This window comes from Tenrec ecaudatus, chromosome 4 (genome assembly GCF_050624435.1).
Source record: "Tenrec ecaudatus isolate mTenEca1 chromosome 4, mTenEca1.hap1, whole genome shotgun sequence".
NCBI classification, from domain to species: Eukaryota; Metazoa; Chordata; class Mammalia; order Afrosoricida; family Tenrecidae; genus Tenrec; species Tenrec ecaudatus.
In genome coordinates this window covers 66,105,873-66,133,129 of record NC_134533.1, presented here as the reverse complement: position 1 = coordinate 66,133,129, position 27,257 = coordinate 66,105,873, and the positions used below count along the sequence as shown (strand labels likewise).

At 44.4% G+C, this 27,257-nt stretch overlaps 4 protein-coding genes across 4 annotated transcripts; 1 reads left to right on the top strand and 3 right to left on the bottom strand.

Moving 5' to 3' along the window:
- The first annotated feature begins 4,342 nt into the window (after positions 1 to 4,342).
- Positions 4,343 to 5,347, top strand: OR52D1 (olfactory receptor family 52 subfamily D member 1). Its single transcript, XM_075548534.1, has one exon. The coding sequence runs from the start codon at positions 4,391 to 4,393 to the stop codon at positions 5,345 to 5,347; it is 957 nt and encodes a 318-aa protein (XP_075404649.1). The 5' UTR covers positions 4,343 to 4,390.
- Positions 5,348 to 12,385: 7,038 nt separating this feature from the next.
- On the bottom strand, positions 12,386 to 13,942 carry LOC142445868 (ubiquilin-4-like). The gene has a single exon (XM_075547742.1). The coding sequence runs from the start codon at positions 13,940 to 13,942 to the stop codon at positions 12,386 to 12,388; it is 1,557 nt and encodes a 518-aa protein (XP_075403857.1).
- A 6,047-nt stretch (positions 13,943 to 19,989) lies between these two features.
- UBQLN3 (ubiquilin 3) lies at positions 19,990 to 21,957 on the bottom strand. Its single transcript, XM_075548533.1, has one exon. The coding sequence runs from the start codon at positions 21,955 to 21,957 to the stop codon at positions 19,990 to 19,992; it is 1,968 nt and encodes a 655-aa protein (XP_075404648.1).
- A 2,044-nt stretch (positions 21,958 to 24,001) lies between these two features.
- On the bottom strand, positions 24,002 to 25,822 carry UBQLNL (ubiquilin like). The gene has a single exon (XM_075547741.1). It carries the CDS (start codon positions 25,820 to 25,822, stop codon positions 24,002 to 24,004), a length of 1,821 nt encoding a protein of 606 aa, XP_075403856.1.
- Positions 25,823 to 27,257: the final 1,435 nt, after the last annotated feature.

The window sequence follows — 27,257 nt, the reverse complement described above, 5'->3', positions numbered from 1 at the left end:
GCAGGTGAAATGAGAGAGGAAAGGGGGCATTCGCCATTTCCTGTTGGTGCTTTCAGGAGGCATGATGGTGGCAGTGGTTACCCATTGGGCTTGGATCCGCGTGGTCTACATGGAAATCACAGGCAGCTCCTCAGGAGAAAGATGGGCTTTCTGCTCCTGTAACAGTTAAAGTCTCAGAAACCACAGAGGGTCATTATGAGGCTGCATGGCTATGTGTTTGTGGCGGGGGTGGGGTGGTGTGGTGTGGTTGGTTGGTGCTTATTAGTTAACAGTTGGGCTGTGATCCCAAGGTCAACAGTTCAAAACCAACAGCTGGTCTTCCAGAGAACGATGGGGATCTCTACTCAGTGGAGAGTTAGTCTTGGGTCCTATGAGTCAGCATTGCTCTCTGGCAATGAGTTCAGTTTGGTTGTTTGGTTAGTGTTCAGGGGACCCTGGTGGCATAGCGATTAGCATTGGGCTGCTAGCAGCAGTCAGCAGTTTGAAACAACCAGCTACTCTGGTCTCATTCGGAAGAAGCCCAGCCAGTGATCCTTAGAGGCAGAGATGATAAGATTTCATCGTACATGCTTTGGACATAGAGTCAAGAAAGACAAGACCCTGGGGAAGGACATCATCCTTGGTGAAGGGGAGGGCCATCGAAAACCAGGAAGGCCCTCAACCAGCTGGGTTGACACCATGGCTGCAGTGATGAGCTCAGGCCTGGGAACAATTGTAAAGATGGTGCAGGTCCATGCAGTATTTGTTCGATTGTGCATGGACTGCATTGGACAGAGGGCACCGAACAAGAGTCATTCCACTGGAGAAAGCTGCGACTTTCTATTCGTCTTGGAAACCGACAGGGCACTTCCACCCTATCCTATCTAAGTCACCAAGACTCAGAATTGTCTCAATGGCAGTGTGGGTTTGTTTGTTTTTGTTTTGTTTGTTCTCACTTCCTCAGGATCAATACTAATCATTTTTTCTTGGCAAAAACAATTGATGCTAGTAATAAAAGTTGTTCCAATTTGTGAGTTTTGTGCTTTATTGTGTTTGGTTTTGGGGGGTATTTTTTTGCCTCCCTACTTCAGATCAGCTTCATTGTGCCTCCTCAACATATAACTCCAGGGCTTGGGACATCCGTTCTTAGAATTCTGGCTCCCAGTTCTGTAGGGATCATCCTTGGAAATTCTAAGAAGCAGAACTTCCTCCATCAGGACAGTACTTGATCCTAACAGCACTTCGATAGTAAGGTCCCCTCACTGGCAACAAGAAACTCCTTCCACTCTCAGAGCTATTTGTATAAACAAGGGTTCCCTCAGTCTGCTTTCATGAGGATAAAATTTAGAGTAACTGAATCTTGGACACAACATTTTAATGGATGGTGGTTGTCGAGTGAGCAAAGAGGAAATCGGCCTACAGCACTAATATCCACTACCAGGCCAGCTTCATGGACAAACATCCATGCAATTAATTGCATGAGCTCTACTTTTAGCAGGATCCTGTACTTCCTTTCATGCTCTTTGCCATCATTATGTAATACTAACAATTTTAGCTCTGGACTTTTGTTTTCTAGTGACATCGACTTGGACTGTGAGGCATGCTCATGTCTGCTTTCATTCCTTATCCCTTCCCATGCCACCAGTCCAGAAATTGGATAGACTGAAAAGGCATAAGGGTTCAAGGAAAAACACAGAAAACAAGAGGAAGAACGGCGAGAGACAGAAGGATAAAAGAGAGTATCAAATATAAGCAAGCATATTAGATGTTTGCTTCTCTTTTTCCCCACTTATTGGTAGAAGTCACTGAGGATTTCTTCTCTCTCTCTCCCCCTCCCCTTTTTAAAACACTCCTACTCTCTTTCCCACTATTAAAATGCAAACCGCAAATCAAATCCCTTGAGGCAATCCCCCAGGGTTTTCAGAGCAGAAAGTCAGAGAGAGAGAATCATCAATAAATAAATACCCTCGGTTATAAAGTCTTTAACAGAGGAGACTGGGACACACTAACACACACACACACTATCGCATAAAACCAAGCATCAGACATTTCACCCACATCAGACATTTCGCCTGAATCACACATTTAAAGCTAATTCCATCTTCCCCCTACATGTCCTGCCCACCCAACCCTGCACAGAAAGGTAGTTTCGCTCTATTTCAGAAACGTTTACATAAGCCACCACCGCAGGCCACTCGGCCCACACAGCCTTGTACCCATATACTACACAGCCTCACACACTCCAGATTGAGATCGCTCAACCTGCAAACGCATGCCTGCCACCCGGGTAAGTCCTTGTCATCAGATCTCCTCCTAACTATATGTAATCAATTAACTTCAAAGTTGTATTATTGAGACCTAGGTCTGACAGGGGTGCCTCATTCACATGATGACCACGACTGTAACCCAGAGATAAGAAATGATTGGAGGGCCACCATTGCAGATAAAATCGACACTCCCTTTTAATGATCCTTTCTCGTTGTTTTCCTGGAAACCAATCCAGTTTTTGCTCCAATCCCAATCTCCATTAAAAAAAAAAGCTCACTAGAACATTTTAATGATAACTATATAAAATCGCCCATTGAGGGAAAGAAATGGACTAGTAAGTGAGGAGACTGGATAATTACAGTGACTTCAGCTCCTCTTCTGCTACCATACAAATATTTTCTCTAGTATCAGAGGCCAGTGTTCAGACTGAGCCCCAGTGTGTCTGGCTCCATCAGCAGGAGTCTCTGCACACGTGGAGGGGATGCCCTATTTCACACTGACTCTGAAGTTTAGAAGAGAGTCAAGGGAAGGCAGCGTTAGAGTCTGATGGTAGAAAGAATGCCGGACTGGAACGATGTGGACATGGAAAACTGACCACATCAAAAGAGACTGGGGGGGGGGCAGGAGGAGGAATCACCCATCTCCTGCTTTCAGATAACGCGTGTGGAGACCTGGGCTTCAATTGAATATCCAAACTGTGGACCCCATATACTTATCTGTGCCGAAACACAAAACATTTGAGGTAAGTAACCTGGTGTGCTGCTATGGTTTCTAAAAGGTCCACCCTAAAGTGAGAGAGTCTGGAAAGTGAAAGGATTGCTTCAAGGTCATCCGACAATCTCCTGACAGATCACAGCTAAACCTGAGATGCCCTGGCTCCATAGGCAGAAGTCATTGGTACACGTGGTATTAACATTAATACTGCTAGTTGAAAATGAGTCTGTATGAACTCAGGAAAACTCGAGTTGCAGGATGGAACCACTTCCTTGGATTTTCAAGGTTGTGACCTTTCAGAAGCAGAGGGTCAGGCCTTCCTCCTGACCCTTCTGAGTGTGTTCAACCTGCTAGTCTTCCAACACTTTACTCAGGGACGCCAGTGCTACTTAGAGTGTGTAATAATATGCATTCCCTCAACAAAGTATGCTCGCTGTTAAGAATTTCGTTTTTGTTAGCATGTCCTGAAATATCACGATCAGCTTGAATCATCATCGGCACACTGATCGGGATGTCACGGCCAGCCTGTACAGTGGTGCATTAGCAAGGTTGTGGGAGTTTTGTTGTTGCTGAAACTACTGCTCTTGTATTATTTTATTGTATCCTTGTTAGTGTGCGTAAACATTCAGGAGTGGATTTTGTAAAGCTGTCCAAGATGTTTCTAGCACTTCCGGTACGATATAAGAAGAAACGTTTGTGGAAAGATAAAAAAGCAACAGGATTTCCCAGGAACTTTTGCCTCATATAAGTGGCCATTCAAGATACAAAAGATAAATGTTAAGGTGTTATAACAGCATTAAATCAGAATGTCAATGGCATGTTGTTAATTGTCCAGCTGATCTTAACGACCACTGATCACAATACCCAGGTCCAGTTGCGGACAGTATGGAAATCACAGTTACATGAAGACATTCCCAGTCAAAAGGGATTTAGGAACGTAGTGAAAAGGGAGGACAGGAGAGTACATTGAAAAGAGCCGCTTTGGAAAGTAAGACTTCTGGAAGCAGTTCAACTTTCCATGGAACTTAAATAATGGAATGGATGTAGAATTAGGAAAACAGAATTAAGAAAAGCGGCATGAACTGAAGAACATGGAAAAGAATGGTTGTAGGTGTGTGGCCACCAAAAGCTGGTAAATTATGTGTGTGTTATTGCTGGGGAAAACAGTGCAGGGTCAGAGCCAGCCAATTCTTAAATGCTTAGCTTGATATTTGGGGATACAGAACTTAAAACATGACTGAGTAAGAAAGGGAAGGTGGTAAAATAATTACATAGAGTGGTCTTTGGGGATTGTTGAAAAAATTAACAATTTTTCTGATAGTCTGAGAAGATTGCTTGGCAGGGAAATCATCATTTGATATCCGCACTTGCTGTTACAGGGCAGGCACACCAGCACAACTAGGAGAGCCCCCTCATTTTGTCACCAAGGATGGCAGCTTCCAACATCAGTGGTAACAGACTCCCAGGCACTTTCTTCCTGACAGGGATCCCAGGACTGGAGGCCATTCATACCTGGATAGCCATTCCCTTTTGTGCCATGTACCTGGTGGCACTGGCTGGAAATGCTCTCCTTGTTCTTGTCATTGGGATGGACAAGGCTCTTCATGAACCCATGTACCTTTTCCTTTGTCTTCTCTCACTCACGGACCTGGCTCTCAGCTCGACCACCATGCCCAAGACACTGGCCATTTTGTGGCTCCAGGATGGAGAGATTTCCTTTGCTGCCTGCTTAGCCCAGATGTTCTGTGTCCACGCCATCTATGCTCTGGAGTCCTCGGTTCTGCTTGCCATGGCCTTTGATCGCTATGTGGCTATCTGCCAGCCTCTGAGATATACCACCATTCTCAACCATAGTGTCATAGGCAGAATCACATTGGCTGGGATTTTCCGTAGTATAACCATTGTTTCCCCCTTCATCTTCTTGCTGAAGCGACTGCCCTACTGTGGGCATCGGGTCATGGCACATACTTACTGTGAGCACATGGGCATTGCTCGCTTGGCCTGTGCCAACATCACTGTCAATGTTATTTATGGGCTGACTGTCGCCCTACTAGCCATGGGTTTGGATTCCATCCTCATTGCCATCTCCTATGTGTTTATTCTCCAAGCGGTCTTCCGCCTGCCATCCCGTGAAGCCCGGCGCAAGGCTCTGAGTACCTGTGGCTCCCATCTTGGTGTTATCTTGGTTTTCTACATCCCTGCCTTCTTCTCCTTCCTTACTCACCGCTTTGGCAGACACCGAGTCCCCAAGTATGTGCACATTCTGGTGGCCAATCTCTATGTGCTGGTGCCCCCTGTGCTCAACCCAATCATCTATGGGGCCAGAACCAAGGAAATCCAGATTCGACTTCTCAGACTGCTTCAAGTGAAGAAGGACTCAGTGTGAGTTCTGAGCACAGATTGACCACAAGAAAGACAATCAGATGGGCAGGGCCATTGTCCAGAGCCATTTACATGAAGAAAAATGTGCATCGGACATGAAAGCATGGAAAACAAGCTTAGGAAGAACTAGAAGTAAACAGCTGAATTGGAAACACTGATGGTCACACTGAATGTTCATGATGGTAAGTCTCCTTGTACAACTCCGAAATTGTCGGAAACGAACTCACATTGTTTTTTATTGTCTCAGAAGAGCTCTGATTTACCAAAAAGAAAGGCTATCTTTGGTCTCAGGAAGACACTGTGATGCATGGTTTTCAAGTTTGGAAGGAATTTAAAAAGCTCATGGAGTGAATTTAAGTCTGACCTTCATCATTTTGAGTCCTGATATAAGCAAAGCATCTAAAATTGTATTGCCTGATTTTGAACCCTAACTGGTCCACCTAACTTATTCTGTGACCTTAACAAATCTTAATTAGCAAGTCTTTCTATACATCAGTTTAACCACTTGTATCCTGAGTATAATAGTAATATTGACTCTTTAGGTTATGATGAGTTAAATAAATGAATAAATATAGAAAATTTTGGATAATAACGGGCATGTTTTAGTTCAATGTGTATTTGCAAAATGAAAAAGTTACTTAACTTCTCCAAGCTTTATTAGTCAAGTTACTGTATTTACTAGAGTTCTCTATATATTTCTATGGAGCCCTGGTGGTGTAGTGGTTACATGTTGGGCTGATAAGCCCAAGGTCAGCAGTTGGGAACCACCAGCTGCTCCATAAGAGAAAGATGGAACTTTCTGGTCCTGTAAACAGTTCATCTCAGAAACTCACAGGATAGTCCTACCCTGTCCTATAGGGCCGCTGTCAGTCTGAGTCAATTCTATGGCAATGAGATTTTAATATATTGGTACATATATATTGTAGTAACTATATTTTAAATGACCTTAAAATGACAAGACAGTTCTTGGGATATAATAGTGCTCAACAAAAAATATTTCATATGTCATTATTCCTCTAATCCTCTGATATTGAGTTCCTTTCTGCTTAACCATAAAGGTATTTATGATTGAGGATGAAGGAAATCCTGCTACAAGTCACAATGCAGTTCTTCAGGCTGCAGTAATATCAATTCTACCATCTAACAGTAGTCTGCAGACCAGCCTCACAACTACTCGAAAAGCTGGTGGTTTGTGCTGTGGAGTGGGGTTCAGGTCAAAGTCACCCTGTGAAACATCGGCAGTCTTGTACCATCCCTCTCAACTGTTGCTGATTTGAGTTCATTGTTGCAGAATATCTTGTCAAGGTACTGGTGCCTCATGAGAATGTGTCCAAAGTACATGAGATAAAGCTTCAACACCCTAGCTTTCAAGAAACCTTAGGGCCATACTTTGTCTAGGAAAGATTTCTTCAACCCTCTGGCAGTCCATATTCAATATTCATTGCCAGCCCCATATTTCCAATGAGGTCTTCTGTGGTGGATAGATTGTACGCCACTTGAGTATACCTAAGTGGAGGTGGAGTGGAGGCCCACCTGTCAATCAGGTGGTATATTGATTATGTCTCCATGGGGTTGTGGCCTTTTAATAAAAGAAACAATGAGACCTTCTCTTTGACCCTTCCCCCCCCCCATCCCTCTTGCTTGGATTCCCTATTTGCCTCCATGGGTGACCCCATGTGACCTGGGACCCAGGGAGCTGTCGGAGTCCTGTCACCCTACCTTGGATCCACATGTCTCTACATCCACCACCCTTTTATCTCCCTGCTTTCTGCTTCACCTTTCTGTTTCAGCAGCCTGTACCTCGGTGAGTCTGACAAGGGCTTTGGCTGGCCTCAGACCTATATAGATTGGGCTTGGATGACTTTGTGATATAAAAGTGTTTCTAATGTAAACTTATTTCTTACACATAGATGAGTGTCAATGGATTTGTTTCTATAGATAACTCAACTTAATGTCTTTTAAATCCATTATACAGTGTGTGAGACTGGGTTGACTAGAGGGAAAAAATTGTTGACATGTGTGAGAGAGCTTTATATCAAACAGCAGTTGTATATTTAGAAAACATCCCAGGCCAGTCCACATCATGTCCAATATTAGCCCATATGCCTGATACTAGTCCATAAATTCCTCTTTAGACTCATGCAGCACATACAATGATGCCTAATGCATGAAGATCACAGGCGAAAACGTGGAAAGACTTGTGAATCTAATGGTGCTGGAAGCATCTCCAGGGCACTGGCTGCCATCAACGTGGCTCCATGTGGCTTGTCACCTGGTATGTGAAGCAGAGAGAGCATGGCCTGCCTCTTCTGATGGCAGAATCCAGACAGAGGAAATTCCAGAATCTTTATGGAAAGACCACTTCAACAGGGAGGCATCATCAGGGTGTGACCTGATTGACAAGCTAGACTCCAGCCGTTCATTCTTTTATCAAGTTGACATGAAATTGTTGTGTAACTACCACATTCAGCTTTCACAAGCATATGAAGTGTTTCAAAATATCAGGCTTTGAATGAGGAAATCCTTAGTCCCCAAAGTGATATATTTGTCTTTTAACACTTTAAAGGGTCCTTTTCAGAAGCTATTAAATATATTTCAATGAGCAGCCCGTGATTGAGAGGTTAACAATCCTAATATTAAAATATTTATATGGCTGTCTTGAGATGTTTCTTGTAAATTACAATCAAAAGAACATGAAATCGGTGTTTGGATAAATTTGGAGTTAAATCTTGACTTCTTTATATTCTAACTCCATGCATTAGGGCAGTGGTTCTCAATCTCCCTAATACTGAAACACTTTAATACAGTTCATGTTGTGATGATGCCCCAATCATAAATTTATGTATTTGCTACTTCATAACTGTAATTTTTCTACTGTTACGAATCGGGCAACCCCTATGAAAGGATTGTTCGGTTCGACCACCAAAGGGGTCAAGACCCAAGTGTTGAGAGTCACTGCATTAGGGCATTTTATACAAACGCTTCCTTGTCTCAGAAATGTGTTTATTACAGAGTCTGACACAAAGTAAGTACTCAATAAGAATGTTTAGTAGTTGGTAATATTTTAGCTTGTCTTGTTTGTGTTAGCTGTCATTGATTTAGCTCCCACCCATGGCAAACTTGCCTATAACAGAACAAAACACTGTTCAGTCCAGTGACACAAGTAAGCCTATGGTATTTCAGTCAATTATCCTTCAACTGACCGATCACATAATATTTTTGTAATATTTACATGTGATTGTTTTGTTAGTCTGCAGTGACTAGAGAAATAAATCCGGAGACACTCATGTGTATGAGAGAGCTGTATATCAAAGAGTACTTGCATATTAAGAAAACATCCCAGCCCAGTCCAGATCAAATCCATAAGCCCGGTATTAGCCCATATGTCCAATACTAGTCTATAAATTCCTCTTCAGACTCATACAACACATGCAATGATGCTGAATGCAGGAAGATCACAGGCTTCTGTGTGAAAAGCCTTGTGGATCCAGTAGTGGTAGAAGCATCTCCAGGCCTCTGGCTGCCATGAGCATGGCTCCATGTGACTTGTCAACATTGAAAGGTGAAGCAGAGTGTGTGTGTGTGTGTGTCCCGCCTCCAGGGAGAAAGACAGGAATTCCCAGAATCCTCAGGAGGAGTCCACGCCCACACAGAGGCATCATTGGTTAGGACCTGATTAACAGGCTTAATACCACCCCGATTATGTAACTGCCACAATCGTAAATAATTTACAGTTTGCTTTGTTATTGTCTAAGACTTCATTACAGGAGGCACATGTCTATGTTTTATCCATAGTTATACTATTATTGGCATTCAATAAATATTATCAATCAAATATTATGGATAATTCTGGTTTATAGTATGAAGTGAAGTATTTTTTTAATTCATGAATAAATGATACCTTTATAGTGTTGTTGCAAGAATTAATGAGTGTTCAACTCAACAACAAAATTAGAGGAAAGAGTGTCATAATATCCATGAGTAACACCAGAGAAGTTTCATTTTTGGCCATTGGACAGATCCAAATAGAGCTGAATATCAAATGCCACATGTAGGAAACTGTCCTATGCCAAGGACAGTTAAGTCTATGTCTTCAGAAGAGCTCAGAGAAAGCCCGAACGTAAGCAAGTGGCCATCGAACTCAGAAGCAACAAGGCCCACATGGAAGAAGCACACCAGCCTGTGTGATCCTGAGATGTCAAAGAGATCAGGTGTCAGGCATCATCAGAACAAAAACTCTTGCCTTAGTGAATGAGGGTGGGGAGTGCAGAGTGGAGACCCAAAACCCATGTGTAGGCCACTGGAGATCTCCTTGCAGAGGGGTCTAGGCGAGCTAGTCAAGGTGTGATGTAGCAACAAAGAAAAATACAACTTTCCTCTACTTCCTAAATGATTTCTTCCCCCCTCCACTCCCCACTATCATGATCCCAATTCTACCTTGCAAGTCTGCCTAGACCAGAGGATGTACACCGGTACAGATAGGAACTGGAAACTCAGGGAATCCAGGGCAGATGATCCCTTCAAGACCAGTGGTGTGAGTGGCGATACTGGGAGGGTGGAGGGAGGGTGAGTTGGAAAGGAGCAACCGATTACAGGGATCTACATGTGACCTCCTCCCTGGGGGATGGACAACAGAAAAGTGGGTGAAGGGAGACGTCTGACAGGACAAGATATGACAAAAAAAGAAAGATGTGACAATATAATAATTTATAAATTATCATGTGTTCATGAGGGAGGGGAAAAATGAGCTGATGTCAGGGGCTTAGGTGGAAAGCAAATGTTTTGAGAATGATGAGGGCAATGGCTGTACAAATGTGCTTTACACATTGATGAATGTATGGATTGTGATAAGAGTTGTATGAGCCCCTAATAAAACAATTTAAAAATGAGAGCAAGCAAACAAACAAACAAAATCATTTCTTCATGGCTCCACCAAATGTCAAGATGTATCTATACATGACCCAGTCATGATGGACCTCTCATAGCTACTTCTAGTGGACAAGGACCACTGACTCCAGAACTATTGATCAACAAATACACATATTTTTAATTAAAAAATCAGCATCTCAGAGACAATTAGATCTCATATGAAGAAATAAAAGAACATGTTGCAAACAAAACCAATTTTTGGAGCCAAATTATCTTTCTGAGGAAGATAGGCATAGGAACTACCCGAAAATAGATTTAGAATAATTTAGGTTGGGAGACATAAAGATCTTTCCAGATATGGAGAAATTAAGGGAATTTTTAAACCATGACTAAATGTACAAATATACTAAAGGAAGGAATCTGGACAGTGAATCGATATGAATGACTACGCCGCCCAGAAGTCAACTTAATTATTGTTGTCACCAAAGTAAAACAAACTTATACGACTGAAAATAGGTAGCCATGGTGATGCTAATGATGAAGCAAATGGAGGGAATAACAGACATGCGAACATTTGAACAGAGAGAACGTCGAGAAGATTTCAAAAGAGATTATACTATTTTAAACTTGGGAAGAAAATTATAGATACTAAGGCAATCTCGAGGAAAATACATAAACATCTTGAAAATATAAACTAGAACAATCACAAAGACTTAGTAAAACAGCAGAAAATAAAACAAAAACAGTCAAACAAACAAAAGACACAGTGGGGAGATGAAAGAAAAAAATCAAATGAATAGAAATTGTATAATATTTGCTAAAGAACTACTGGGTAATTGGTGACATAAGGAATGAAATGTAAAATTACCTTCAATCAAATGAAAATAAAATACAACATATCTAATGATTTTTAACACAGCACAAACAGAACTCAGAGGGCAATATATAGCAATAAACATACACTTCCAAAACGTGGGAGAAAGAGCCAAAATCAACACCTTAGTCAAACATTCTCAATAGCTAGAACAAGAGCAAGAAAATAAACTTTCAGCCACTAGGACAAAAGAAATAATAAAGATTAGAGTAAAAATAAATTAATAAGAAAACAAAATAGAAAGAATCAACAAGGCAAGAAGTTGGTTCCTTGAAAGGATTAGGAAAATTGATAAACCACTAGCAAACCCAAAAAGGAAAAAAAAAAAACCAAAGATGCAAATACCAAGAATAAGAAATGAAGTGGGCAACATCACAACAGAACCAACTGAAATAAAAAAAAAACATAATACAATATTATGCAGGGATGCACTCCAATAAATTAGAAAGCTAGAATAAATGGACATGGCTAAGGGAGAAGGGAAACAAATGCATACATACACCTAATTAATTAATTAACTGAAACAGATTAAAAATCACACTAGATAAAATAAAAACAAAGAAGAGTCAGTAATTAAATTTTGTACAGAATTTTAGGAGAATGAGGAATAAGAAATTAAGAAATAGCTTTAAGAAATTCCCTGCACTTTGCTGGGGAAAGTCTCTGAACTACAGTATATGGAGTAATACAGTCACTGGGAGATTGAAAGCTTTTAAGAAAAGCAGAGGCAAAGAGATAGTAACAGAACAAAACTTTTTTTTTCAAAATAAAGAAATTTGCAGATAATAAATAGAGCTTTAGCAATCATAGGTTGGTCCAGTAGAGCAGGAAACTGATGCCGAAAGCTAGCAAGAGTCATAGTTGAAAGGGAAATCGGACATCTTTGCTACCACATCAAGTGGCTGGATTGATGACAGAAACACTGGACAGTAAAAAGTGACTGGGTTCAAGAGGCCATAAGAAAAATCCGCATTCTTAAGGAAAATAGCAGAATGCCTTCAGAATCCATCAGGAGTTAGAAGGGAGATGGGTCATTGTATGGTGGGGGGGGGCTTGTTCCCAGGAACACACTCAGTCCCTCGCCGAATCACCTTCTCCTTGCCCACCCACTCCCAAATAGCATCACACATGAGATCCAAGCATTCCTTTTAATGCATAACAGGCTTGGGCAATGAGAGGGGTTGTCCAATTGTATGCAAGATCTGTGTGGGAGAAATTCTCAAAATAAGGTACTTCCCACCCCTTACCCTCCCCTTTTTTTTTCTTGCTCGTCCCACTGGTAATTATTCTCCATGGGCATCAGCAGGAGGGACCTAAGCCTGTAGCAGTCCCCAATAGCCTCTCAATGGCAGCATAGATGTCTCCGCCTGTGGCCCTCAGGGCCTGCAGGTTGGCATTGCGGTTGGTGAAACCCATGGCCTTCAGCTGCTCCAGTTCTTGCTGGTAGTGACCTGCACTGAGGGAGCCTGAGAGTGAGGACTGGGTACACGGGGAGCAGGCATTGGCTAGTGTGTGGAGAAAATGAAGAACAGACATGGCGGGCTGTCCAGCTTTATGACCCTGACCTTCGCCCTTAGGTTCAGTTGTGCCTCCAGTGCCACGTCGTCTGCTTGGGTTCCATAAACAAGGTGCCAATTCAGGCACCTCTCTAGAAAGCATCTGGAGGCCCTGTTCTACTAGTAGCAAGGCCTGCAGTGCTCGTGGGTTGGTGAGGATGGGAAGCAGTGGTATATGACGTTGCAGGGGGCTGTCCATCGCCAGTTGATGGAGCAGAGATGGGTTCTGCTGTAGGACATGCAAGGCTCTACTCAAGGTGGAGGGTGAGGGTCGGAACTGACCAGTTAGAGTGGGTTTTCCTGTGGGCTGATGGCTCTCCTGGGAAGGAAAATCCGGACCCGAGTCTAAGTCCAACACGTTGGTTCTGTACCCTGAATTGGTGGTATCTGAGGTCACATCGCTGGCCTGAGCAACGATTCCCACACCCTCCTTGTGTGTCATTGGCCTGGAAGGTGCAGAGGTGGTGCAGGTGACTGGAGCGATGTCATTACTGCTCGGAGTCTCAGCTCTCCAGGGCTCAGTATCTTGGATGGGGCCTTTGGAAGCAACCAGAGGAGCCATATGGGAGAGCAGGAGGTGCGGGGTGTCAGTGCAGACTGGTCGGGGCGCATTGTCACTGTCTGGTACTGTCCTTGAGGCCTCCAATCCTGGTTTTTCTGTATGCAGGGCTTCTGGCCGCTGTATTGAGCCTTGTAGTATTTCTAGAGCCTTGAGAGCTGACTCAGGTTTCTGTACTGGCCTGGAGGTTTCAGGACCACGACTGCCACTTGGTGGTTTCTCAATATCCAAACCTTGAAGCAGAGGATCTTCCAAGAACTGCGCTCCAGATTCAGATGAAGTTTTCAAGAGTTGAGTCAGCTGGCCAAGGAAAACAGCCAGCTCCGGTGAGCTCCGGGCCATCCGGCCCAGTCTGCCTAGCATCCTAGTCCTTCCAGAGGCGGATGGTCCAGAGTGATTGGTGCAGTGGCTTGGAGGACCTGGCAGAGTTCTCAGACCCGCTGGCCCTTTCGCATGCGTCCTCACAACTAAATGGACAGTACTGCCGTCAAGGATGCCACGTTGACTCAGTATGTCATGATCTCGAAGGATCTTTCCAGTGAAAATGAGCACCAGTTGGTCTGTGTTGCAGTGAAAGCGTTTTGAGATTTGCTTCTTGAAGTAGCAAACACTGCTATTTTCTGCCACTATAAATTCCTGACAGTCCTGTGGAGTCTTGACAGATACTCTGATGATGCGTGATGCTGGTTCCCGGCCAGATACTAGCTGGTTATCCCCTGCTTCTTCCCTACTCTGCGCCATACTTCTTTGAGAATAGGATGTAGGACCTCCTTAAGGCAGGATGTATAGAAGCCTAGATGTAACACTGAGCAAGCCTAGGTCTTTGGACCAATAAGCATCCAATGATGTCCTCTCACTCACCTGCTATGGACTCCACCTCCCAGTGTAGCCCAGCACCCAACTGGCTCCCATAGGGGTGACAACTACCCTTCTTCTGGGCCTGCCTCAGGGCTATGATGTCAGTGATGAGATCACAGAGGAGCGGTTCACTTGGGTGGGGGATGGGCCATCTGCCTGATAATGGGACACTCTTTACAATTTGATTTAAATAGCAACAGAGACCTTAGAATGGCTCTATCTAGAAACATGATTAACACCACTTTTTAAACACCCCATCATGAACAAGTAAATATGGCTGAGTAGAAAATGTACTGATCTTAGAGCTAGCTTGGGAAGCGTCCCTAAAGTCTTAGACCCAGATTGTATTTCTGAGGCCTTCTCAACCTGTTTCTAGACAGGAGGAGTCCCTCAGAGACTATTAAACATTATTGCTCAGAGAAATCGACTATGAACTCAGTGTTCTAGCATCATAGGGGAGACCAAAGAAATCATCGGAAAGTAGCAGTTTGGTTCTAGTGTTTATGACAACATTTATTAGATTAAAATTATTCAAATACTTGTCACTTGGAAGGGGACACAATTCTGCTGTAAACACAGACCATGATTAGGCTCAGGGCATTGGTTTGACCACTACAAGCATTGGGGCCTCAGGGTGAGTTCTGTTTAACTCCTGAAGCAAAATGTAAAGTTATAAAGATGGGTTATATGTACTTCACCCCTCTTAATGTGTAGAACTTTCAAAGACCACCTAATTAGGAGCTGGCTGCCTAAAGTGTAAATATTTTGCTAGACTTTGAGAACATGAGCATCCAGATCCCTGAAGATATGTTGTGCACTGTAGAGGTTCTTTAATTTTGAATAGCTTGAATCTATATGCTCTGAGTTCCAACCACTATCAAGACCCTAATCAGCTGTAATTCATATATTTGAAAAACCCTCCCAGACTTATAGCATAAGTCGCATATCTGGAAGCCAGTCAGGCTGGCGGCTTCTCTTGCTAAGACATAAATACAATTTCTACTATACAAATATTACTGGCAAAAATAATTTCCTTTAAGGATTCTGCATTCAACAGATTTCCCTGGTATGTGTGCTGGACAGTTTACTATACAAGTTAAGTGGATCTGGCAAATAAGGGGTTAGATCAGTTTTGCCACCCTGCTAGGCTCAAAAGTACCAATTCCACAGAGGTCAGGGGAACTTCATGATCATAAAGAAAAAAAATCTTAAGAGGAGTGCATTCTTTGGACCCTGGTTGCCTGAGAAACGAATCTCCTGTACCCTTGAGACAGAGCTTAACACAGACAGTGGTGTACGATGGCAGCAGATGAGATCATCACAATGTGAGACTGGCAGACAGCTGCAGAGTGCTCACGGACCAATATGCAAGAGCTGAGTACCTTCAGGTGAGAGACTTGATGGTGGAGCAGGGTGCTTCTGAGAATGAGACAAGTGAGCCAACTGAACTGCATGAGTCGTGGTCAGTGACAGAGGCCAAGTAGAGCCGGCAGCAGAGGCCTGTGCAGAGCCCAGTCTGTGCAAACAGTTGGGAAGCATGAGTTGCATGTCAAGATGGTTGCAAAGGAGCAAGAGCTGTCTTGGTTGGAAACTGTCCTGCCTGACAAACTGTATCCTATCTCCTGAGTGGCTTTTGCTGCTTACAAGGTGATTCCAGGCCCCACATTATAGCCTGTTACTTGCCTAACAAAACACAAAATCTTAAGTATGAGCTGTGAGTTTTGTGTGACCAACAGTGAATTATCAAATCCTGCAAAGAAGTAGCATTCCATGGAGACAATGACTATTGTTAGAATTGGTTTAAAAAAAACAAAACAAAAGCAAAAACAGTGTATCTGGTTTATATCACAAAGGAATCTGCTTTGGCTGGTGATGGTTCTCATGCCTCCCTTTGGCAATGGGGAGCCACCTGATGCCACCATGTTAAGGAAGACTTTAGAGTCACCCCTATGGGAATTATTTAAATCAATGTTCCTAGCAGTTAACAATTGTCCACAATAAGCTTGGCATATCTCATTTTTTTCTTGTATCGTGTTAGCAATGAACCCTCTCTTTTTCTCTTCCTGTACCAGCTTTATTGTCAAGGGCTAGCTTAGTCTTTCCCAACTACAGCTGTTCTAAATCCATTTACTAAAGGCAGGAGCCCTGCCCACACAGGCATCAGAGTTCTCTAGCACACAAATCCCACCTTATCCTTCCTTGAGGGCTGGGGGCTTTTGTTAATGTTTTACCTTGTATATATATATATTGATTTTATAACTGTAAAGTAAAACCAATCAATTTACAAAACAAAAAAAAACAATTAGAAAAATAAAAAGGTTGGATTCTATAATTAAATAGTCCTGGGTTGAATTTTCATTTCTACCACTTCAGAAGTTCAAAGTGTTATTTATGCCTTGTAAGCCTAAGTTTCATTTCCTTAAAATAAAATGTTTTTTTCATTGATTTGCTTTGAAGACTCAAGAAAGTTGTGCATGTCAAGTGTAACTCAAGTTGCAGTCACGTGCTAAATATCGAGTATTATTTCCATCATAAAATATAGATATTTAACAGTATTGGCAATCTTGGACTTGCCATTTTGTACAGATCATCAATGGATTAGGATGAGATCTGCCTGTCATTATAAATAAATACTAGTGTCACCCTCAAAACTCTAGGAAAAAATGTAAGCATGTATTTGATGTAGAAAGATATTAGGGAGAATGTCTTTTAAAAGGCTAAGGAGAAGCAATAGAAGCCCTTGTATTGATTGAATACCTTCCTCTTAACCATCCATCCATCTCCCTAGCTGTGTGTGCTGCAACCCACCAGAGCAGACCTTACCGCTTCTACTGCATCTCAAGAAAAGATAGCTTCTTTAGAAGCAAGCAGCCACTAGACCAAGTCTCACTAAACTGTGTCACTATATCTTCTATTTTCCATCTACATATCTCCCACGTCCTGTCCTTCTTGGACCCAGATGTCACATCAGGAGCCACCGCTATTCGAGTGAGAAGACCAGATTAGGAGCTGGTCTTCGGAGACCCGCCCTTCCAATGATTTCAGTCTTCAGAGTATGATCTCCCTATTAACTCCAACAGCCTTTATGTCGTCCTAGTCTCGCCAACCACTTGTTCTATTGGTGGCTCATTTACTCATTCATCAGTAAACATTCAATGATTTATTTAGGCTGTCATGTACCAGACCTTATCTCAGCTTCTAGGTAAAAGATAATGGTTATGTTTGTCTCAGGAACTTCTTTTCGAGACTCATTACCGTGTGCCTATGCACAAGACTTACGAGTTCAATCTCTGCTGCATCTAGAGACCAGATTCCGAACATCCAATCATTTGTAGACAACTTTCAATCCATTACATTAACTATTTCCTCTTTATCAAGGATGGTTAGACTCAAATTTCTGTCCGCTGTGTCCCTTACTGAGCTAGGCTTAACTGTATACAGAGCCTTCGGGCTTTCTTTTGCCAAGATTGCATTACCTATTAAAACCAGCAGCTTTTCTCCCCATCAGGCTTTTTCCTTGGGTTTGCCTGGTCTTCCAAGAGTAGAGATGTGTGTCTATTATCTATCATCCCCCGTCAGTGACAGCTCCCAGAGCACTTTACTTTAGTAGTTGCAAGAAGCCTAGGAGCCAGGGTGTCTTCTTCGTGTGCTCTAACATCACCACAAACCATTGGGCTTTTCATCTGGACAAGAAATCCTACTCATGAGTGGTGGGGCTCAGAGGTGGGACAAAGGGGTGGAGGTGGGGGTGTTCTAAGGACTTGCCCACCACTTAGAGTTTGAAACCTAAAATTCTGGGGGAAATTTATCCCCCCAAACATGTGCCATCCCTTCACCCACATGCTGAATAGCTAAATAGTAAAACACAAGCTGGTCCAAGTAGCCAAGACAGATTTTGTTTTGTTCCTGAAAGGACCCACAAACTCTGACATTTAAGCACAAGGAATGGTACTTTTATCACATTGATATTTTTCATCAGGGACTCTTTTATTTCCTTAACAGGAATAAAGCATGAATTTTGGTTTACATTCTCATTCTATCATAAAAATCTAATATAGATAACTACGTTTTATAGGTGTACTTCTGCACATATGCATGGGATGTACATACGTGTGTAGGTACTTGTGTGGTATTTGTGTGCCCATGTGACAGTGTATTCAAATGCCAATATGTATTGTTCTAGTGCATTTATCTGGAGTATCTTCAGGGTTATATGTTTATCAGTTAGTACCTTTCTCTAGAGCAATGTTTTTATCACTATGGGAAGATTTATATATGTACCATTGTTTTATGTGCATGAATTGAATTTAAAGAGTCTTAAACATATTAACCATTGAGGTACCAAGGTAAAATAGGTTCTTGAGAGAAAATAGAAATTTAGTCTGAGATGCTGAGGGCACTCCCCATACTATGCACTTTCTCTCCTAACTTTAGTGTGCAGAATGGCCCCTTTTCCAGAAATCTCTTCCATCTTGACTTCATCAGATCGTTTACCTACATGCTTCCTTCTACTCTTCCCATTTCATCTTACAGGGCACTCTCTCCCAGCTTCCTGATCCACCTTCTCTGCTACCCCAGTACATCAAACCCGATTACTCTAGTGCACAGATCCTTGCCATAGTCTTTACAGCACTTAGTTTAGAGTTGTAGATATTTCAAGTGGGCAATTTTCTGTTGAAAATATTGAAAGTACTATGGACTGCTAAAAGGATACATCTATCATGGAAGAAGTACAGCCAGAGTGCTCCTCAGAAGAAAGATGGGGAGACTGCATCTCACATACTTTGGACATGTTGTCGGGAGAGACCAGTACCTGGAGGAGGATGTAAGGCATGGTAAAGTAGCAGCACAGTGAGAGAGAGGAAGACTCTCATGAGATGGATCGATGTAGTGGAGGCAACAATGGGTCCAAGCCTAGGAACAATGGTGAGGATGGCACAGGCCTGGGCAGGGTTACATTCTGTTGTACAGAGGCTTCAATGTGTCGGTACAGATTCTACGGCATCGTTTTTCCCATTACCAGATCATGAGGATTTGTTTGTGAGTTCGCATACCTCAATTTCCATAGAATGGATTAATAAAGGAGCTAACTGTTGCAAGAAAGCTAAAACCTTGGACATGCAGAGTCCAGGGCAGTGAAGGAAACCCTCTGAATTGGCTACTAGGGCAAGTACCTTTGGAAACACATTGTGAGGTGAAGGGAGCTGAACTCAAGCTGCATCCTTGTTGCTTCCTCTCCCCTCCCCTAAGGATCGGCAGATGGCCTTCCAATGCATTCCACTTGTGGGACAGTCTGCAGGAATAATTGTCCCTCTTTTCCTTTGTTTAAAGGAAGTTGTTTTCACTCTGCTGTCACACTGGCGGGAGGGAATGCCAACGAACAGAGTAGGTGGTGGCAGTGCCACATGGACACACAATCTGGGCAACTTTTAGAGGCACCACAGGAAATCTGCAGGCTTCAGTCTTGGGAGGATTGCAGCAGGGACCTCAACACCCTCCTATGTTTTCCATAACTCAGCATCTGCTCATTTCAAACCCTGTCATCCCCGGCCCGAGTATTCTTTTGTATAGAGCGACAGCCCTGATTACCCACCTCCTCTCCCAGCCCATAAAGAATGGAACTCACACAACAGTGGACAGTGGAGATTGGGTGTAATTGCATCTCAAGATAAGCACAAGCAGAGCTCAGATTAAGCCCCCATGGTAGTGTGATGGCAGAAGTGGCTGGGTCACACACAGCACCCTCCCCCTGGTTCTGGCTCTCCTTCGTCCACATTGAATCTGGAACTACAGTGTCTCTGCAGTAACGGGCATCATAGTACATTTGGTTCATAGAGCAGCTGCATTCAAGAATGGGGGAGCTGAGGGAGTGGGATATGTAGGCTGAGGAGGCACAGAGGAACTGTGACATAGTCTGAACCACACGCTTCCTACGACTTCCTCAGCCTCTCCACAGCAGCCTCCAAGTTCCCCCCTGTGGCGATGAGAGCCTGGAGATTGGCTTCAGGGTTGAGGAAGCCCATGGCCCGAAGTTGCTCCAGCTGCACCTGGAAGTGAGCCTCAAGTTGTAGCGGCTGGGGATTGGTACCAGCTAAGCCTTGTAGCATCTGGAGGAGGGAGGGAGTTGAGTGGCAGCCCAGCTCAGTAGAGCCCTGTCCTTGGGGAACTTCAGGGGCTGGGGCTGACAGTCTCTCTTCAGGCACAACGGTATGCTCTCTAGGCTCTCTACATCCTGCCATAGCCCTCAGCCCTGTTAGGCAAGGCATGAAGCACAGCAGGAGACAGGGGGCTTCGGTTGCCAGGATCTGCAGACCTTGCTCAATCTGCAGGAGGGCGTTCATGGCGCGAGGGTTAGCCACGGCAGCCTGAAGGTGCAGCATCAGTGGTGGCTGCTGATTCATCTCATTCTGTACCTGAGGGCCCTGGTTCAGATCAGTTAGCCTCAAAGACCTCGGCGAAGTAGGTGGCGGCAGCCAGGCAGGCTCAGGGACTCCGGTGGGGGCTGCCACGGAGGAAAGATGTGAAGGTACTAAGGGGACCCTTTTAGCAGAGTCCCCCAGCCCTGAGACAAGATCAGGAATATTGGTATTGTGCCCAGTGGAGTCCTTCCCTGCTCTGTCTTGGCCTCCATTTTGCCCAGTGCTGCTCTCTGTGGGATATCTCAGGAAAGTTGGGCGAGTATTTTCTTTGATGGGCACTGTCTCCTTGGAGAGAGACTGGCCTGAACCTGATTCCTGGGATGAGGATGAAGTTGGAGGGACTCGGTTTCCTTGTGGGCATGGTTCCTGACGTGGGTTAAGGGAGACTGTAGGACCTTGCAAATATGTTCCAAGGGGCTGTAGGGTCTCAGGTAATTGCTGGAGGTAGTCATAAATCCCTGTATTACTCAGAAAATGTAAGACCCCATTTCTAACTTCAGATGCCTCCTGTTCTCCAGGCTGCCTTCCTTGTCTGCTACCTGAGCCTGCATACGTGGGAGCCCAGGGGTTGGGGAGAGGGTCACAGTTCTCAGTCCTTGATGGTTGGCTGCTGGTGGTGGTACTGTCAGTAGAGGTGGTAGTAACAAAGGGATTTCCCCCGAACTGCTCCTGGACTGCATTGAGCATCGGATCCATAATATCGGTGTACATGGTACGAAGTACATTGTAGCCCCCAGGGATGCTCTCGAGGTTGCTGAGCGCCCGGTCCTGACTGCGCATCATCTCCTGCATCATGGCGGGGTTGCGCAGGAATTCTAGCGTCTGCCGCATGATTTCGGGGTTGTTGAGAATATGCCCGATCTCCGGGTTGTGTTGGATCAACTGTTGCATGTGAGGGTTGTCGATAACCAGCTGTCTTACCAGGCCTGTATTGGACAGCAGACCTTGGATAAAGGGGTCGTCGATGATCTGAGCTACAAAGTCAGGCATGGAGACATGCTGCCACATCAGTGAGTTTGGCTGGTCAGGAAAGCTCCCGGAAGTCAGGCTCAGTCCATTGAGGCCGGTGAGGACACCTAAGCTGAATGCGGGAGTCCCGTCTGATGGGAAAATGGAGGCTGGCTGGGGGAGCGACCCAGGGCTTCGGGCTTGGGAAGGGAGTGAAGTGGCTGGGCACTCGGCGCCCCTGGTACGCCGGTGCATCTTGATCACCAGGTGGACGGTGAGCCCGTCCCGCACGCCACATTGTGCCAGTGAGTCGGGGTCCCTGAGGATCTTGCCGGCAAAGATTAGAACCAGTTGATCAGGGTGGGCTTTAAAGCGCTGAGATATCTCTTCCTTCAGCTGCTGGATGGTGCATGTGTCTGTGACTGAGAAGTCCTCTTTGTCCTTGGGTGTCTTCACTGTCACCTTGATGAGGCGAGGGTCCTGGACTGGTGCTGGGCTGCCCTGTGGCAGAGCTTCTCCGCTTTTGGCCATGGTGGGCAACGGAAGAGCCAGGTCTGTAGGGACACAGCTGGGGGATGGGGATGAGACTGAGATCACCCTTTGGGGCAATGGCAAGAGTAGGATAAGGAAGCAAGAGGGTCTGAGGTCCTAAGCTGGGGGAAGTTGAAGGGTTTGCATGAAAGGGGCTGTGAGGTGCCGAGGACAGGCTGTTTATGGGGGATTATGGGGTTGAGAGCTGCCTAGGCCAGAGAAGGGACATAGGGTATCCTGCGAAAGACATGTGTAGTTCATGAGTGATGAGTTAAATACAAGGGACAAATTTGGGGAATACACACCAATCAGCTGTGACCCCGTCCTCCTTTTATGCAGGGCTCCAAACCACCCTCATCTTGCTGCACAGCCACCCCTGAGACTTGTGAGCTGGAACCCACTCCATCAGGTCACCTCTGTGACGTAAGCATTGACATCACAGCCTCATGCAGTAGATTCTTGATACTAATCCAAGGCTCTCTGGGTTTCTGGAAACTCCCTGTCCCCAACCATTACCTTTCCGGCCTTTCCACCTCAGCTGTGGTCTTCAGAAAGAGGTATAAACTGAGGCCAATAGTCCTGCTTCCACACAACTTAGTATGTGGAGACACAAGCTAAACCAAATATTCAAAAGCCGCCTCCAACCCATTTCTCCCTTCAGACCCCAATTCAGCTCATTCCCCAGTCACGGCAACCTGTCTTCTCTCTGATTCAAAGTATTAAATCGATTTGTTAATAGAATTTAGGGTATGAGAGGAATTGCGGATGATAAAAAGGGTTTCTTTCACATCATCATACCCTAAAGCAGTGGTTCTCAACCTGTGGGTCGCGACCCCTTGGGGGGTCAAACAACCCTTTCCCAGGGGTTGCCCAATTCATAACAGTAGTAAAATGACAGTGATGAAGTAGCAATAAGCAATTTATGTTTAGGGGGTTTAATGTGATGACAACATGAGGAACTTTATTAAAGGGTCATGGCATTAGGAAGCCTGAGAACCACTGTCCTAAACCTAAAGGAACACAAGTGATTGTTTACTGAGAAAAAAAATAGAAATTTAAAAACACAAAATAGTAGGTTATTAAGCCATGCATTAAGAGTATTGGATTGCCTGATTGTAGCAGTAATAAAAGACTTACAATGATTAAAAAACACCCCCTGCATAATCTGTGGGTTCCCTCTACCCTAACAAGTAGTTGTTGTTTTTTCATTTACCAATCTGAACAAGCAGGGTTTGAAAATCAAAGAACAGTCTTTACGGGTAAATGAGCAGTAGTAGAATAGTGGGGTATGAGTTGAGCTGTTCACTTCAAGGTCAGCAGTTCAAAAACCACAAGCCACTCTGAGACAGATGAAGCTTTCTACTCCCAAAAGATTTCGTCTCGTAAACCCACAAGAGCAGTTCTATTCTGTCCTATAATCAGAATTGCTATCACTGAGTATTGACTTAATGGCAATGAGATATTTTTGTTTATTTATACAATATTTTCCCCCATTTGTATTTTATGGCTACCTTTTTCTGTAAGTGTGTCTTTTTCTTGTTTCTTTTGTGTTTTACTCTATGTATATACATGTCTCCATGTAATTATCTTTTGTTGGCTTTATATGTGTTCATGTGTGTTCATTCTTGTCTGTGTGAGCTTATGCATGTTGCATAGCTCTCTTGGGTTATGCAGGTAAGCCTTGCTTTACATTTGTATATATGGTTCTTTGTGAAACTGTGATTCCTTTTCTTTCTATATTAATATGCCTGTTTGCATGTGTGTGTTCATTTACGTATAGTAGATAATACAAGGGCATCACAATGCTAGTTCCTTAATGATAAATTAAAAAAAAACAAAAACGAACCTCAGATGGGGGAGGTAGCGGTAGCCATTTTATTGACAAATCTTCCGGCCTTGGTCAATGATTTGTTATTCCACAGGGAAAGCATTGCTTGGTTTCTCCTGTCCAGGAGTGCTCCCAGCTAGAGGCATCAAGAGACGTCAAATGGAGCTGTCAGAGGGATTAGCGGGCAGCTAACACAAACGGAGGTGGGCACGGTGGTTAGAATCCCTGGGATCTCTTAAGTTTTCGGATAGCAGCATTGGTATCTCCCTCGGTGGCAATGAGTGCCTGAAGATTGGCATGATGGTTTCCAAAGCCCATGGCCCGGAGATACTTCATCTGCTTGCTGAAGCGAATTTCAGGGGCTTGGAGAAAGTGAGTGTTGTCTTCGGCTAGGAATCTTAACTTCTGCGTGACTGCTTCCGATTTGTGGCAACTCTCAGGTCCCCTTGGCTCGGGCATGTTGTGTACATCCCAGGACCAGGAAGCCATATCAGGGTAGCTACAGCTGGGGGCCGGAAACCAACCTAGACCCCATAGGTAGGGTGCAACCCAGGGCAGAAGATCAGGAGCCTCTGTGGCCAGCAAGTGGAGACCCTGCTCAATCTGCAGTATTGCCTGGGATGCCTTAGGGTTGGCTAGAGAAACCAGCAAGTCAGAGAGCTGTGTCTGCAACACTGGCTGCTTCCATTGTTCACTCAGCTGGGGTAAACTCAGAAGCATCATCACTTGGGCTGCCAGGGAGGAGTTGCTCATGAGCAGCTGCATCACGGTGCCTGTAATCTGGGAGCTTGTCTGTTCATCCCACAGTGGCAGCTCATCTTCCAACCTCTGGTCCGGGTCTCTCGGAGAAATGTCGTCCTGGCCTTCCTCTTGGGGCAGCTGAGTAGGCTGTATGCTGAGGAGGGCTGGGACCCCAGCTGGCTGCTGAAGGGCACACTTATAATTTTGGTCCTTGGTCGAGCCGGTAGAGGCACTCACCCTGGCAGTGTGGCTCATCCTGTTGAGGGTGGCATTGGCTGAGGATAAACCACATGAACCCGTATAGATCACTCGGGTTGTCGGGAGATGTGGGAGTTGGTCGCGCTGTTCCTGAGACGGTGGTGGAACTGAGCGTGAGGACTGGACTTGTTCTGACACCTGGCCTGACAGGAGATTTGTTACATGATTACCCGCAGAGGACTCATGCACGTGGTTGGGTGTCTGGTCACTGAAATCAGCATAGCTCTGACCCAGAGTATTCTCCCCACCTGGAATCGTCTCTAAGCCGAGATATGGCTGTGGGTTCTGTGGAGGGTCAAGGTTCGGTGCAGGTGGTTGCGTCTGCATTATCTCTTGGATGATTGTCAGGTTCCTGGCCAGCTCCAGAGTCTGCCATAGGATCTCAGAATTGTCAAGGATTTGAAAGACCTCTGGATTCTGCTGCACTAGCTGCTGCATCTCTGCATGCTCGTCAATGAACTGCCGCATGAGGTTCATGTTGAACATGAACTGCTGGAAGCTAGGATTATTTAGTATCTGTGCCATGTGCTCAGAAGTGCCTGTTTCCAGGTTCTGGTTTTGTTCGCTGGACATCTCAGGCTTCATCAGGAGGGGTGAGTCCATTGGGATTTCGCTCACACCTGCAGACTGATGTACCCCACTGCTGTTTTCATCGATGTTTTCATCCCTGTTGCAGGCCTTGCTAGTTGACATGTCCCTGGAGCAATGGGCTAGCGGTGGAGAGCCATGCTTAGATTTGATAACCAGGTAGATGGTGTGACCATCCAGAATACCTCTCTGGGTGAGTGTGTCATGGTCTCTGAGAAGGTGACCCATGAAGACCAGCACTATTTGGTCCGTTTGGCAGTTGAAGTGGGCTGATAGCTTCTCTTTGAACTGCCTTACTGAGGTGTCATCTGCTACTATAAAGTCTTGCTCCTTGCCTGGGGTCTTCACTATTACTCGGGTAGAAGTTGAAGAGGCATCCTTGTCCGCAGGTACATTTTTAGGACTCCCACTCTGGGCCATCCTGGGTATTCGGGCAGTGACATGCGGCATGGACCTGAGCAGGTGGGCAGATGAGGAACAGAGAGATGCAGAGGGGTGAGGGTGGACAAAGGTTTCTTCTGGTCTTTGTCTCATGAACTGGTTACTTCGTCTCAGGCCACTGGTTACTTTTCTTGTTGCTTGTAAAGGAAGTAATCACTGGTCTGGAACCAGATATTGTGCGATGTTGCACCCTCACCCCAGCTCTCCAGATGTGGCCTGGCTGAGATTGGTCTTGGCTACTGATTCATGCTTGCTACAGGGTGAGCTAAATGACGGTGACTTTTCCCAGGGTTACCTCTGCACCTGCCCCACCCTTCAAGCACATAGACTTGTCAGCAAAGAGGTATTATGATGTCAATTTTGGTCTCACAGTCCTTGCCAAAGTAAGACAGCCCGGGGAAGGAGGATGTTTGTAGAATCTAAAGTTCCCTAATGAAATAAAAGAGGACAGCTCTTCAGATAATTGGGGACAAAGTTCTCAGACTGGGACTAGTAAAAAAAGAAAAAGACTAGGTTGCTTATGGGACATGGTTTAATATGGTGTTTTGTGTGGGTTCCCTAGAGGGATGTCAGGCTTGTAGTGAGAAAATCTGAATCCATTAAAGCCATAAATAATACCAAATATCTAGGGGAAAGAATGTATTAATGAATAAAACCATGTACATGTGGGTCAACTTGGGGTCTATCCTATCAGGCAAGCATATAAATTTTGTTAATAATCTATGGATCCATAGAAAAGGGACAAAGATCTTAAGAGGAAACATGGGCATGTTGTTCTCTAGGGTCTAGATTGAGATATAAATTTAATGAGGAGTGTTTTCCCATATATATTCTCCAGTTCATACATGCACCAATTTATTCCAAATAAAATATGTTTAAGCATGTCTCTGGGATAAGTAGATGGCTACAGATAAGTTATCTCTGTAAACACACACATTTGGTTTAGTCTTATTCAAAAGGGTAAGCCAAACCAGACAAACAAAAACCAAACTTACAGCTGCTTCCAATCCATAGTGACCCTATAGGACAGAGAAGAATTGCCCTTGTGGATTTCTGAGACAGTGAATCTTTACAGGAGTAGAAAGCCTCATCTTTCTCCTTCAGAGTGGCTGTTGGTTTCAAGCTGCTAGCCTTGCAATTGGAAGTTCAATGCACAACTCACTACACCACCAGAGCCCCACTAGTGAGAGTGCTAAAAAAAAAACAAGTTCAAAGTTCAATTGAACAGTGGCTTCCTAAGGGAGCTTCTGGACCAGCTACATTGAAAACAAAACGATCAATCAGCTCCTAAGGTCCTCAGGAACGTTTGGGGAGGAGGATTCAAGGGGACAGTCTTTATTAGTAGTATTAAATACTTTTATTGGGGGCTCTTACATCTCTTATCACAATCTGCACATTCATCCATGCACATTTGTACATATGTTGTCATCATCATTTTCAAAGC

Bases quoted from the DNA above. Each gene is read 5' to 3' on its own strand.
- OR52D1 (XM_075548534.1), top strand. From the start codon at position 4,391: ATGGCAGCTTCCAACATCAGTGGTAACAGACTCCCAGGCACTTTCTTC.
- UBQLNL (XM_075547741.1), bottom strand. From the start codon at position 25,822: ATGCCGCATGTCACTGCCCGAATACCCAGGATGGCCCAGAGTGGGAGT.
- UBQLN3 (XM_075548533.1), bottom strand. From the start codon at position 21,957: ATGGCCAAAAGCGGAGAAGCTCTGCCACAGGGCAGCCCAGCACCAGTC.
- LOC142445868 (XM_075547742.1), bottom strand. From the start codon at position 13,942: ATGGCGCAGAGTAGGGAAGAAGCAGGGGATAACCAGCTAGTATCTGGC.